This window comes from Rhodamnia argentea, chromosome 11 (genome assembly GCF_020921035.1).
Source record: "Rhodamnia argentea isolate NSW1041297 chromosome 11, ASM2092103v1, whole genome shotgun sequence".
NCBI lineage: Eukaryota > Viridiplantae > Streptophyta > Magnoliopsida > Myrtales > Myrtaceae > Rhodamnia > Rhodamnia argentea.
The window spans coordinates 9,862,923-9,877,793 of NC_063160.1; the positions used below are offsets into that span (position 1 = coordinate 9,862,923).

Genomic DNA, 14,871 nt, shown 5'->3' on the forward strand with positions numbered 1-14,871 from the left:
TGGACTGAGCAATCCTATAAAAGACACAATTATACTATTGTTGTTGCTACCTTTGAACTTCTCAAGTTATTTGTCTTGTTACTCGGATTCTTAAAAGCAAAAAAATTGGATGTTGAAAAGCAAAATGCTCGTATGTTTCTACTCATCGATATTCTTCACACCCTTCAAAGCACTATGTAGGATTTGTAAATGTTATTTTTAGATTCACTCACTTGAAATTTCTTTTTAGATTCTCAACAAATACCGGACCAAATTGTTGGAAAGCTTTGTTACTTGTCATGAACCAATTCGTCCAATGTTATGGTTTACTGAATGTATTATGATACACCTCTGACTAGAGACAGTTTCAGCACGAAGAAGGTTTATATACTATGTCCATTGCGACATAAATCACGCTAGAAAGATAGGAGAGGAAGTATCGAAACTTTCCGTGCTTTTGGCGTGGCTATATCAGTTCAACCATCATATTCATTACTAGAATTTGTCCTATAAAATTGGTCCCCATTTGCATAAAATAATTAAATAAAAAATTATATGTAAATTTGTCATTATTTGCATTTCACTTTTCTCGAATAACATGCATTTGAGGTTAGGATCAATAATTTTTTGTAGAAGATTTATAATATTCCATAAATATAAATTTTCAAACATTAGCAAACGAATTTCTGTTTCAGAAGCAAAAATTTTGTCATGTTATCAAACACCTTTCTCTGATTAGAAATTAACTTCTAGAACAGAAGTTAAAAAAATCAATTTTTGCTTAGAAGCAAAAGTAAAAAAATCAAATTCTGACCAAAAGTTGATTTCTAAAGCAGAAATGTTGCCACGCTTGTCTTGAGAGGCTGCCTTTTAACGTTTGAATTTCTAGCGAACAATATAATTTCAGTGAATCACCGTAATAAAATTGAAATTTCACATTATATCATGTTTATATTTGGTGTAAATCACATATTCGGTGTAAATGAATCTAAAAAGTAAAAATTGTACAAAGAAAATGGTAAGGATTTCTGACTACACTTTTGTCAATTTCGTTTTATATGATTATTATTCACGTTTTTCTTTTTTTTTATTTCTTTTATTTCTTTATCCCACCTCTCCATAAAATAATTTTATTCGGATTATATCCTCTTTATATTCCACATATCCAATCTTGAATATGCATCAACTTGATTACCAAACATAGCCTAAATAGTAGATGCTCGATCATCAAGGAGGTTGGCTAACCTAGCAGCATCTGCTAGCAGTCGTAGCACTCATGAACCAGCTACACGCACATCTAAATTTGGGCCTTCTTCCACTAGGATTCAACCGAGTTGTAACGAGGAGCTTGCCCATCACTGAATTTGCACTCTTAAAATTCAACGGCTATATTTGATAATTAACATAGAATTCAAGACAGAATAAGATTTATCACCTAAAGTGCCTGCTAAGGATAGGATAAAATCGAATATAAGAGGAATATGACTCAGATAAATTATCCTATAAGAAAGGTGGGATAAAAGTGAATAGGATTTTTAATATTCATAATATAAAAGTTATTTTTCTCGAATAACAAACTCTGTAAATTAATATAATTAAAATAATATCTGAGTCCTAATATAAAAAATTAAAATAAAAAACCAAAATTTTGGTTTTATTTATTTCTATTTTTGTTTTTATATTCGAATTTCTTTTTATCTTATAATATAAATTCAAAATGTGAATATATATATATATACTTAGTATTTATATTTATTACATATCTAGATATTTTAGTACTTTTGATATAATAGTATAGTGCATGATAATTTTATTACAAAATGATGGAAGGGGAAAAAACAAATAAAAAATAAAAGAATTTGGAAAATGAAAATCATAAAAAAAGATAATCAAATAAAAATAAAATAGGTAAGAGTGTTGTGATAGATTCTTACCATCTTCATTTGCCCAATTTTAAGATTCATTTATAAAGTTATGTTGTTTATACAAAATAATAAACATTATAAGATGTGAAAGTGATATTATTGAGATTACCAAACAGTAGCTAGGATATAACAAAATATCTAGATTTCATATTCTATTATATCCAATCATATCTTGCCTAGAAATCTAGAGAAGAAACATAGCCAAAAAATCTAAACTAGAGAGGTGATGACCATGATTGAAACCGAACCTTGCATTGCCAGTGCGAACAATTAGAGAGATTGTCAGCTTTGATCGCCCATTCCTTGCCCTTTTGCTTGTCAAAAGGCTTAACAGTTTCCTCTCGCATCGGCCAACCAAAGAGAACAAATTAGTTCATGTTTTTCACACATCATTAAAAGATCTGTGACACCTTGATGAGCTGCCCAAATTTGTCTCTGAACAACATGCAATCGCGTGCATGGACAGTCCATTGCAGTTCAACTAGCTGAAGCATGTGCGCTTATCGGACAGCACGAGCGATAACTTTTCGAGAAGAATCTATGGCCCCGTACAGAATCTGGGCCATTGGATCTAAAGCCAGAAAATGTCGCCTGTCGGATTGGTTTTGAAAGCCGTAACGGATTACCTGTTAAACCGATACTAGAAAGCGGAACTACAAGCCCCAAAGCATGTGTTACAATTCCAAACTATATCGCATTCAAATAATTCACATTGCGAAATAAATCTGGCGAAGCTACTCAGAATATGGAGAACAAAAAGAAAGGTATTAAACATTCCCACTACAACTCAAACATCACCATCCCTTCCTTGCAAATTTTACTGACAAGCCTAACTTTGCTGGTGCATTCCAAACTATTGTCGAAATGGAATCCATGCGTCAATCACAATAGCTCGAAGAAAAATCTCTCCCCATCTTAAATTTACAGCACGTTATCTGTAGATTCTGTACATTACCTACAGTAATGCCCAGTCGGAGGTTCAATTTACAAGCTTTCCCCCGATCTGAAAATCTGCACTAAGAGCTCCCCTCCATGCTGTACATCGAGTATTCGCTCAAGCTGAAGTTCACTCTCTCCTCATCCCACTTCAGAATCTCCCTCGCGTACTTGAGACCCGCATCAACGCTATCAGGCTCCAATCCCTTCACCAAAGAAACGTATAAGTTCCGACCCGTGAGTGAAGCATAAAGCCGTTTGAACTTCACCGCAACATAGTGGAAGCCCAGCTGACCGAGCGTTGGGCTGTAATTAATGCTGTTGCTCCTGCTATTACTGTGATGGCGGCTGACTAGAGGGTGGAAGTCATCGAACCACTCGCACTCGGTTAGTGGGACTTGTTCTATCTTCTCCTCGAAGAGATCAAACTTCGTTAGCATTAGAAGGAAATCCATCTGGTCAAAAGTCGGGTGAGCGACAATGCTCTCAAAGAATCTCCGACTCTGTATCATGTTGTTCGTCAAGGACCCATTTGCATCGGGAGTATACTTATCGTAGTCACTTAAGGCGACACAGAAGGTGACAAGACCAACGTCTTCAAACATGTCTAGCCACTTGCAGTTTTCTCCAAGGCCTCTCGCATTCACTCTGATTAGTTGGTACCTGCCGAAACATCAAGGAAAAAAAACGAATGTTAAGTACTTGAGATCCAACGCGCCAGACAAATCAATATGGTTGAGAACAGGATGAATCACCACACTTTTACTCGGCATAGATACTTGAGTTCTAAGTCGAGACTGATCATAATTGGATTCACCTTGGCAAAACTGCTAGAGTCAAATATTCAATTTGCTAGTGGAGCAGTGATCTTCAGGTTCTCCTTAAAATAAAGTTCAATGGCCAGGTGATTGTTGAGTTTGTTCTGCCCTCAATATTTTTTATAATGCCTGGATAAAGGACTAAACAATATACAGGCTCTGTGACTACAGTGCAGATTAACAAGATGGTACCAACCTAAGCAGAGAGTCATGATGATCCATCGAATCAGTATAATCATCAGGTGCAGACTGGGGAAACGAGAAGTCCACACAAGCAAGTCCATTTGATGATATCACACCTTCAGAATACAGAATATCCAAATCTGAGGGATCATAATCCAACCTCAGAATGTCAACAGCCTGACCAGAAAGGAGAAGGCATTAGAAATGAAACGATTAACTGGCAGTACGGTAATAAGATGCAGGAGTATGCAGTGTGGAATAGCAAACTCCACAAGTGTAAGGTCACATTATTTAGTGTAAATCACAAGCTAGGTCACCGTCAAATTATCCAAAAAGCAATTAACGTAGTGACTGACATTGCTTTACAGCATCACATATAACAGAAAAATCGAGACTCAAAGTATGCATCGTCTTGGACTTAGCTTGACCATTTTTCACGATATTTTTTATCTCTTTCTTCGTACTAAGAGCCTACTTATTCCCTTGAAGTATGTTTGATCCAAAGTTTAATTCACATTCCTTTCCTCTATTGGTTCTCCTTTTCTGGGTTGTCCCCATGTCATCGTCTGGTGATAAATTACTATTCCCTTCTCAACTTATGCAACATTTCCCCAATTCTTTTACGCCTCTTTTATATGATTTTCATTCTCACAAGGATGAAGTCAATATATTGGAATCACTTCCTTGCCAATTTTAACTTGGACCCAATTTTTCTTTTTCAAATGACAAGGAATAGCCAATGAAATGCTCATTCAACTATTTCTTCATTGTGCCACTCACAGCACTCCATCTCCATCTATTACTTACACCAAATATAAGAGAAAAGCATCTCAGCATGATAAACTTCTTCTGTTTCTACCATCATTATGGTGCAGACATCGCTATTAATTTGAAGCAAGCAAGGAAAGGCCAGACCAATTGCGTCAAAAGAAACAAGAAATGATGGAGAATCACATATTCAACAGGAGAATGTTTTTCTTCCATGAATCCCCATAGAACCCCAACCAGTTTGAGATAAAGGTGATGTTGATGTTGATGAATCCCCATAGAAATCGACAATATCACAATTAGTAGCACACAACTCTCTACTTGAAAATAAATGAAAGAGCTTAATCACTTTTTGCTATTAATAGAAATAGAAAGAGCATAATCAGCATTCTGACAAATCCGTACTTTATATGGAAGTCTTTCAGACAAGGAAAGAGAACATGATCTCACCCGCTCTAAAAAGTAGTTGGCAATAGTAGGTAGCATTTCCAGCTCATTTTTTCGGCTGTAAGTGGCCTGCATGGCGGGATCATTCCATAACTCCTCCACAAGTGGGGCATATTCACGTGTGGCAGCAGGAAAAATGGCTTCCAGATTGCCCGACACCATGGTTTTTAGCAGCCAGTCTGAAAAGGCTTTCAGGCGTGGTCCAATGGAATATATTGACTTTTCCTCATGATTTTCTGTCATAATGAGATTAACTCATTTAATAACTGCCATATATGAGCCATGTTCAGCGATGAGGATAATTTGCGTTTGAAGACATAGAATTTCTTATCCGGATAGTATTGCAACCAGTTATTGTCGTTAGTTTGCAGAGATAATACGAACGCGTCATATGAATTATAACATCTTTCTTATAGATAATCCAAGTGACCTATCTATATTACCTAGATTTCTGGCTCTCAGTCCACAATAGTATTGTGAGTCACAACAACAGTAACCTTGAATATTTTCTTTTCTTTTTTTTTTTAGTCAAACAACTGTGCTTCTGTACGTCTATTTGGTCCAATATGTCCCTCTATTTCTTAATCCCTTTTAATATGGTCATTAGGCACTTACAAGAGACCTCTAAAGTAGAGAAGGACCCCAAAAACTTCAAGTTCTTTCAGAAACCAAATCTGCTAGCTATAAGAGGATTTAACATATGAGTAAAACCATGTCATTATGACAATCTCTAATCCTGTCTTAGAATCCTCGTGGGATAAAACAGAAGCCATCTCCATACACTGATTACATATTCATAGAGAAACCCTTCCTTGACCTGGCCACGAACTACAGACCAAGTCTCAAAAGATACCTGAAAGTTGCGATTTAACGTGACTAGTATCTGGCCTATTAAATGAAGAACCCATTATCAACCTATGGGGAACTTCTCATAAGCCCATCATGTTATTCCCGCAGTCTAGGCTCACTATCGCAATCTTTTCACATTTATGACTCGGCGATCCAAGGTTTTCGAGGACATAAGCCCATCATATAGTTTTTAGGACATGTTTCACGTGTACAGGCCAATCTCCTCTATTTTTACATAAAACCGCTAAAGGCAAGGAAAAGAGAAGTATATCAAACAATCACCTATATGGCCGTTGCCACCAGAAGAACGGTTTTTCCTCATGTGAGACAAGCATTCCTCTTCAAAACGCTCACGGCCTTCAAGAAGTATCCCAAGATAGGTATATACGTTTCCCTGAATAGTGAGCTTTAAATTTTCACGCTCTTCAGCTGAGAAAGGGACAGCATCATAGAGAAGTTTGACCTGGAGTGGATATAAGCTCATTTTATTATCCAAAGGCAGAATAGCTTCAGTGAACCTTGCACTATTTGAAATAAATAAATAAGACAAAGAGCTTAAGTCTATAATCAATCACATTCCATAACTATGACTCAAAAGCATTAGCTGTACAACATTTACCGGTAAAAAAGGGAAGCAGAGGAAAAACATTGCTGAGGACCTGCCTAGGGAGATGCCGCAAAAGCAAGGTTTAGCAAATAAATTTCATGTTAATTGTACAAGATTATCTAAAGTAAGAGAAGACTTTGATGTGGTCTCTCAAGGCCAAAGTACTGGATTGTTATTCTCCAATCTTATCCAAAAGTACACACTCACCCTCGCACTCTGCTTCCTGCACGATCAAATTAATTAATGCATATTTTTCCTTGGTTTGGAACTTCCAGGTTTTGTGCACAGACCACGCTACTAAGAAGATGTAAAATTGCCTGTGATACCCTCAAAAGAAATGGAAGGAAGTCTGAAGATCCGATGTATTTAAAGAAATTCAACCTCTTCACAAATGTCACAGTGTGGCATGGTGGGAGGACTAGTGTATGTCTTAAAGGAATTGAGATTCTGCTCTCAATAAACTAGCAACTCGTGAAGTTCTAAACTTGATCATTTGTGAAAAAGATCTTCTAATTACCGCATCAACTTTCCATTTCTTATTTCAACCTCATAAAATTTACAACACTGTTGAGTCATATATATATTGAGCCAACTTACCTTTATTTCTAGTTTAATGGAAACCATAAGCACGATCATGTGATGCAACACATGATATAGACAAAAGGCAGGGATTCTTCCCCAAGACTTTAATTACAATACGCTGGCATATCACAAGCATGGACTCTGGAACAACTTTTGATTCCATATGTATACAATTACGGAGCTCTCTCTCAGAGTCTTCAAGAGCAAGACTATGTCATCTAGTACAACTTTACGCGTGCCAATATCATAAGCTTTGCGTGCTTGGATGGGAAAAATTACCTGCTTGAATATTGTACTTGTTCCAGATCCACTATATCCAACTAAAAGAATCTTCTGAAGCATTCTCTGCCCAACGTAGTCAGGAACACTTCTGCCAAGCAGGCTGTTAGATTGTTCCGCATAAGAGCCAGAAGATTTAGAAGGCACTGGAAGTGACAAGAAAGCACATAATAGCTTTGTCCCAGCCTGAAGAAAGATGCACATCCCAGTAAAACGTGTAGTTTAGCAATCTCTTAAAGAAGAAAAGACATAAAAGGACACCTCAAAGAATGTTACCTTACCAAAAAAAAAAAAAGAATGTTACCTTGCCCCAGATATAACCTTTCGTGTTCTTTTGTCCCTCTTCCTGGTATGATCCATCCTCATTCACCCAAAAGTGAGGGTTACCAGCACACTGAACTCCCGCCAACTGAAATATTCAAGAGTCATTTCCTAAAATCATACTCTCAAAGTAATGTCTACAAAATGATTTCGAGAAGTGTGATGATGTAACCTGCAACATTCTGAGTTCCACTTTTGTTATCTCTCTACCGTTGATGAACACTTGGGTATTTCCGTTGCTAGCATTCTGCATAATAGGACCCCCAACATGGAGATGGGGACTGATTATCTGGGAAGGCTTCTCTCCCTCCTGTTAAAGTCACCAGGAAGCATTATCCGTTACGAACCATTGACTAAACAAAACAAGGGCAAAAATGGAAAGATTTTCTTGGAAACCATGTTCACCTTTCCCCATAATCCAGATACTTTATCATACCAATAGTTCCCAGGTTTTAACTTCTTTGGCGGGCTCAGACAAGTCTGTAACATTAGCAGCTCCTCCGGGCAAAGAGGTTTTCCATTTACGCACAAATACTCTGAAGGTAACTGATTCGCTTCACACAACTTCTCAGCCTTCATAATTTGCCTGACCTCTAAATCGTTAAGCAACCGTTTAAGCATTCGAGAGCACTTACCCAAATTCGTTCGCTTAGACTCGTCAATAGGAAAGCCAATGCAAGAAACACATTTCCTCCCTTCTGGCATTGACCCCATTGCTCTAAGCACACAATTACTGCAATACTTTGCATCACAAACAAGGCAAACCTCCTTTTCAGTAAACCGGTTCCCTTTAAAGCATCGATAGCAAGATCCTTTCTTTCCTTTAATCTGAGGTTGTCTCCTGACCCGAACTTCTTGTTCATCCCTGCTAAACTCCTCTTCGAGACCCCCATCCAATTCATCATCATGAAACGTCACAACGGGGTTTCTTCTAACATCGTTATTAGACTCGGAACAATCCCCAGTCTTCGGAGAAGAGGGGCACTCTAAACTCAAAACAGATCCACTGGAAACCCAATCCAGCCTGTTAGAACCATCCAAATCTATGCTCTCCTTCCCAACATTGGAAACTCTGAATGCCTGAGAGCTTCCCCCTGATTTGCCGAAACTATCACAAAACTCTATGGTGCTACAACTCTGCGCTCCATTAAACAACTCACGTGAATGTTCAAGGCTAATCAAAGACGACTCCAATCCATGCGCAGTACTTACAACATCAGATAATTCTCCAGACAAGCAGTTGCCGTCAGAGAACTCTAGCGCACCCGAGCTACCTAACTCACCCGACGACTTGGCCCCGCCCCTCGGCCCCGAAGCTATACCAGAAGCCACCGGCGACACGGCAATCTCTGAGGCCGAATCAAGCTCCTTTGAAGCGGTCTCACGGCTGTTTTCGATGACGGAAGTGGGCGAGACGGTGGAATCCGCGGCAGTCAGTTCTTTGGAGAGCTTATTGGCTAAATGGTCAGTGGCTACGATCGGTTGCACGACAGGGAGCGAGAGCTTCTCGGCGACGGAGACCTGCGCGACCACCGCTGCCACAGGGATTTGCTTGAGATTGATTGGGACAGCCCGCGGAAGATCACGGCTCACGGGCGGACCCTCGTACTCCAATGCGAACGAGTACTGGGCCGGGTTGTCTTCTCCGAGAGGGAAAGATGTTCCCACTTTGGCCATTTCGACAAGAACCCTAGATTCAACAACCCAACGCAAGCGGCACCAAACAAGACCGCGTACGAAACGAGACTGCCTTTCTTTTCCTGGGTGGGTTTGGGGATCACATCCTGCGGAAATGGAGAGGAAGACGATATTCCCAATCGCTTCGCAGAGGAAGCGGGTGGAAAAGCCGCGAACTGGACAAGCGACAAGAAATCGGAGTGAAGTGCAAACAAAAGCATAAAAAGATGACGGAAATGGGAAGTGAAAGGTGATTGCAAGATGGGTTCTTTCCTTTTTCCTAATATCGAATTGGGATGACAGCTGAGAGAGAGGCGGCCAAAGCAAGAAGACAAGTATCTGGGCGAGAGAAAGAAGAGAGACAGAGTGGAGGTGGAGGTGGACGTGGCGGAGGAGGGTGGTGGGGGTGGCGGTGGGTGTCGTGTTTGGAGAGGAGGCAATTGGGGATGGAAAAGGCGCTCGGGAAGGTGAGAGAAAAAGACAGCCGAAGAAAAACCGGCTGCTGGCTGGTTGGAAGTGAGAATCTGTCACATGTTACCTTTTTTTTTTATTATTATTTTGCCCCTTTTGATATCTTTTTTCATTTTCATTATTTCCATTAATAATTTACTAATAAGTAAGTCCTAATATCCACTTCCAAGTTCCAACACGCCAACTTAGCAGTGGGCCCCAGTGTTTTTGTCTTTTCACTCGTGTTTTTGGCGATCGGGAATTTCCGTTGAAATTAAAGGGGTTTGATCTTTCACCTTTTCCCCGTGTTTAGAAAATGTATGGAAAAGTTGGTAATTTAGACTTATTTCATTTCCTGAAAAATAAATAATATGAATTTTTATTAAATGACCGTTTGTATTGTTCAAAATAATTAATTGATAAAAAAATATTCTTATTATCAACTGCAATGTACATCTGAATATTTTTATAGACGATAAAAATGTTTTTCGTTCATTCACTTTTTAGAAGTAATACAAGTTAATCATTTTTATAAAAATATATTTCGAATCATTCAATTTTCAGGAAATAAATTGGACATTTTACTCAAACCATAAAAGAAAAAAAGCATTCGCAAATGGACCCAAGCAATTTAATTTTTTGAGTGATTTTTTTTTTTTCCTTTTTGAAATGGACATCAAGCTTGTTAGGAGAGAGATTTCACGGTACTTAAGCCTCAAAACCGTGAATTCATATAAATCAACACGTATGGAGGCTTCGTTCTGCAAACCCCCCCGAAACTAATTTAAACCCTAATAGGGATGGTATTATAAATGTCTCTCGAGATGCCATTGCTCGACTCGAGCTCTAGCTTGATCGAGTATCCAAATTTATCCGAGCTCTACTCGAGTAGAAAACCGAAATTCTCGAATCCAACCAATTATAACTCTTTACATGTAAGTTCGAGCTCGACCTCAAGTTGGCTTGAACATCTCCTATATGTTTGTATACTAGGGTTAATTATGTAATTTGAACGACTTATGTGTCGTTGTAGATATCAAATATTTTGAAAAAAAAAACTAAAGCTTGATTAGGCTCGAGAGATTATCGAAATGAGTGTTGGCAAGCTCAAACTCGACTCTCCCGGATACTCGATTAAACATTGAGCTGAAGACTAAGTAGCTTAACTCGATTTCACTCTTACATAAGACTCATTTTCGTTGTGCTCAATATTTTATCGATTCTAGGAAAAATTTCAAATAAAAGCTTGAAGCGCTCTCATTTTTTCAAATATGGGCATAAATTGGATATTATTTTAAATAATGACATGAACTGCCATATTTGTTTCAAAGAAGGGCATAACCGAGGATATTTTCATCAGTTTTTTCTTTTCTTTTTTCACATTTCTTTTTTTCCTTTGTTTTAGCCCCGGTAACCCTCGCCGGCCGAAATAGTTTGTGTCACGCCCCGATCCCCGGACACGCAGCAACCCTACCAAATGCCTCGGGTCGTTTAAGGGCGACGTCCTAATCACGTCGTCGACCCATTTATTTTATCTTTCAATTAGGTGCATGCGAAAACGATCCTCATCCCTGCACAAACATAACAGCAAGGATAGTCAGAAAAGAACCAACAACCATCAGACAGCAAAAGCTCATTTTATTTATTTACCGTTAACTCTGGGCAATACGTATACACAAGCCACACCTCATGGCCACTTCCCGCAACCATAAAAAAGATACCATCTCGGGGTTGGGGTTAACGCTACTCCATACTACTCAAAAAGGGATCAACATCCACGTTTTCCTCAGAGCCGGTAGTCAGCCTGGGTCTCGGGGTCCTCATCCGGATCAGACTTTGGATCCTATCCCAAATCAAATTGGTCCGCTCTCCACAACTAAAGTCTTGAAAATAGTTAACAACGACGGGGTAAGATATAAAATCTCGGGAAGTCAACGCCCTAAACTTGAATAAGGTGCTGATTCACTTATGGTGGCCCTAACATACAGGTTAATATCGATAATAGATTAATAGCGTGCCACTTCCGCAATGCTCTAGTTACTACGTGATCAAACACTTAACTCAAACTAGTTAACCATCAATCACAGGCACATTTACCTCGTCTTGGAACACACCCTACTCAGTGTGCATCACGGCATTATATAAACAACACACAAGTCAAAGCACACAACCAAAACACCCATCACTATCTCGCATGCAAAATGCACCACACGTGTTTCGATTATTAACGACCACTTAGCCACAGCACAACCCGAAGGTTGGCGGTCTTCCGGCATGATCGAGCATCGTCTCGTTCCATCGAGCATGGCAACCGATAGCCATGTGATTCCAAACTCCCGCCGGCATGGACATATCAAGCATTCCTGTATAAAGCATTGGCTCGACACAAGTCATGACCGGCATCCGTCTGGCCCGGCGACATGGACTGTCGGGTGTTCGATGAACCGTATGTTTCAAACTCCCGCCGGCACGGACATATCAAGCATCGTTCCCTGGACACCCCGGGTGACGGTTCTCTCATGTGACCCCAGGAGCACACCGGACAATTATGCCAGTTCATATCTTCGCAATTAGCCCAATGCAAACATGGCCATGATCACAACTCAACTTATTGCAATTTTTTACGCTTAAAAATACAATAAAAAATTCACAAGTGATCACAGAGGCATGCATTTTTCGTCAAACTTGGTATTCCTCAATTCTATACCGTGCAAAATTTTTGGCACACAAAAACATGACGGTCCGACGCCACCTCTTAGTGCGTCCTTAATTACATGTCCAAAAATTCATTTTTCAAGATAGCAAATTCCATCTCAAAATATGTGATTATTTTCATGTCAATATATACATTCAAGGACACAAAACAATCACCAAATTATTTTTATTATTATTTAATCCGACCTTGGTTAATTAACCCAATCATAGTTAATTAACCCAACTATGATTAAATTAATTCAACTATGGTTAATTAACTCAATCTTAGTTAGCTAACCCAATCATGATTAATTAAAGCAACTATGGTTAATTAACCTAACCAAGGTTAACTAACCTAACCGAAGTTAACATAATCTAACCTCAATTAACATTATCTAACCCTAATTAACGTAATCTTACCATAATTAACATAATCTAAACTAATCCCTAAATGCAATTAATAACCTAATCAAGGATTAAGAGGTTAACTCACAAACTAACGGTCATGAGGGCGACGGTGGCGACCGCGGGCGGCACGGGCAATGCGACTACAACACGAGCGGCGCGCAATGTTGGCTTAGTTGGAGGTGCGTGGCGCGATTCGGTGGGTGGCTCAGCGACGACACGGCGATGATGAGGCGGCTAGGCTGTGGGGCGCGGCTCGGTTGGGCGGCACGAGCACGGTGACGGCTACGGCGGACGGTGGCTATGGCTCGCGGGGGTTGGCTTGGCGAAGGATGGCGGTGCACGGGTGATAGCAACTCATAGTGGCTCGGCGACTTGTGGAGGCGAATGGCGAACGGCAAAAATGGAGGTAGAGGGAGAGAGAGGGGGGGGGGTAGCCAAAAATGGGGGGAAAGAGTGAGGAGGAAGAAGATGATGAAATGGTGGGGCCAAGCAAATATATTCTCAATGGTGGCTTTTGTCTTTTATTCGTTAATGCTAGGGGCAAAAGGGTAATTTCTCAAGTGAGGGTAAATTAGTCATTTTGCAACCAATAATTGAGGGTAAGATGATAATTTAACACTAAAGGTAAAATGGTCATTTTGCAAATGGGTAGAATTGTAATTTCAAGGTAAGGGCAAAAAAGTAAATTTACCTTTAGGGGAAAATGGTAAATTCACTACTCAAATTCGGCTAGGGCTAGGTCCGGGCGCAAATGTCTCAATGCTTCGATTCAACGGCTCGACTAATCCAACTTGATTTTCCTTATCCAATGACTTTGGATAATCCAATATCCTTTTCAATTCGATAATTCAACGTCCAAAGATTGTCCCTCAATTATCGAAAACTCAATATTATTTACCAAACTGGAATTCGTCGAATTCGGTCTTCTTAAAATTGCCCGAATTTCGAGACGTTACGGTTTGCCCTCTGTCACAACTTTGCAATGTGGTGTGCAACTAGGGAGGAAACCGGAAAAAAAAAATTAGATGAGAAAAATAAAATACAAAAGAAATAAAAAAGAAATTGACACAAATGCCCTTAGTTATACCATTCTTTGAATAAATAGGCACTTTAGGCACTTATTTGGAACAATGCTCACTTCATGCTCTCATTAAATGATAGCACTTCGGACCCTTATTTAGAATTTTTCTTAGAATTTATTAATGAGTACCTGTTAGTAGATTTGGCAAAATGGGTCCAAAACACATATCTTAACCCATATTTAAAAGTATGGGTCATAAATTGGTCGCTTCACAAATTTAAGTAGGTCGTAAATGTATCACTTAATAACTTAGGGTCTATTTGGCAACGATTCTGATTTTCTGATTCTGCTCACCGGAACAAAAAATAATGAGAAACATGTTTGGTAACATAAATGATTATGATTCTTATTCTGTTCTCAGAAATGCTTTTGGACCAAAAAAAAGAATTAAAAAAATTGATTCTAAAGAAAAGAATCACTTTTGAGAATCACAAAAAAGAACAAAGTGCCAATTCTTTTAAGAAGATTAAGTCCACATAGGCTTCTATGTGAACTTCTAAACTTAAAAAAAAAAAAATAGATTTGAAAATTTACTAACAAATAATATTTTTTAAATATTTTTTTTAAATTAAATTTAAAAATAAACTTTAAAATTTAACAAAAAAGGTAAATATTTAAAAAAAATGGGAAAAGTGAAAAATATTATTCGTTCAAAAACATGCAAAAAATTTAAAAAATGTAAAAAAAAGTTCAAAAAAGTTAAATTAAAAAAAAATTAAAATATTTTTAAAAAGATGAAAAAAAAAAAAAAAAAAAAAGAATTCTCGCCACCTGGTTATTCTCAAGAACAGAAATTTTGTACAATTGCCAAACGCATTATGATTCTCTAAAAATATTATCGAGGCGCGTATTGCCGAGCTCAAACTC

At 38.6% G+C, this 14,871-nt stretch overlaps 1 protein-coding gene across 1 annotated transcript; it reads right to left on the bottom strand.

The window, feature by feature from the left end:
• Positions 1 to 2,618: 2,618 nt before the first annotated feature.
• LOC115752388 (extra-large guanine nucleotide-binding protein 1) lies at positions 2,619 to 9,834 on the bottom strand. The gene is made up of 8 exons (XM_030690540.2): positions 8,100 to 9,834; positions 7,867 to 8,004; positions 7,678 to 7,782; positions 7,374 to 7,559; positions 6,188 to 6,368; positions 5,060 to 5,292; positions 3,855 to 4,018; positions 2,619 to 3,503 (listed from the first exon to the last, which is right to left on the bottom strand). Exons 1-8 carry the CDS (start codon positions 9,369 to 9,371, stop codon positions 2,921 to 2,923), a joined length of 2,862 nt encoding a protein of 953 aa, XP_030546400.1. The 5' UTR covers positions 9,372 to 9,834; the 3' UTR covers positions 2,619 to 2,920.
• Positions 9,835 to 14,871: the final 5,037 nt, after the last annotated feature.

Excerpts from the sequence above, each read along its gene's own strand:
- LOC115752388 (XM_030690540.2), bottom strand. The coding sequence starts at position 9,371 with ATGGCCAAAGTGGGAACATCTTTCCCTCTCGGAGAAGACAACCCGGCC. Across the intron at positions 7,560-7,677 it reads AAGGTTATATCTGGGGCAAG|GCTGGGACAAAGCTATTATG; the intron begins GTAACATTCTTT and ends ATCTTTCTTCAG. Across the intron at positions 4,019-5,059 it reads CCAACTACTTTTTAGAGCGG|GCTGTTGACATTCTGAGGTT; the intron begins GTGAGATCATGT and ends CTTTCTGGTCAG.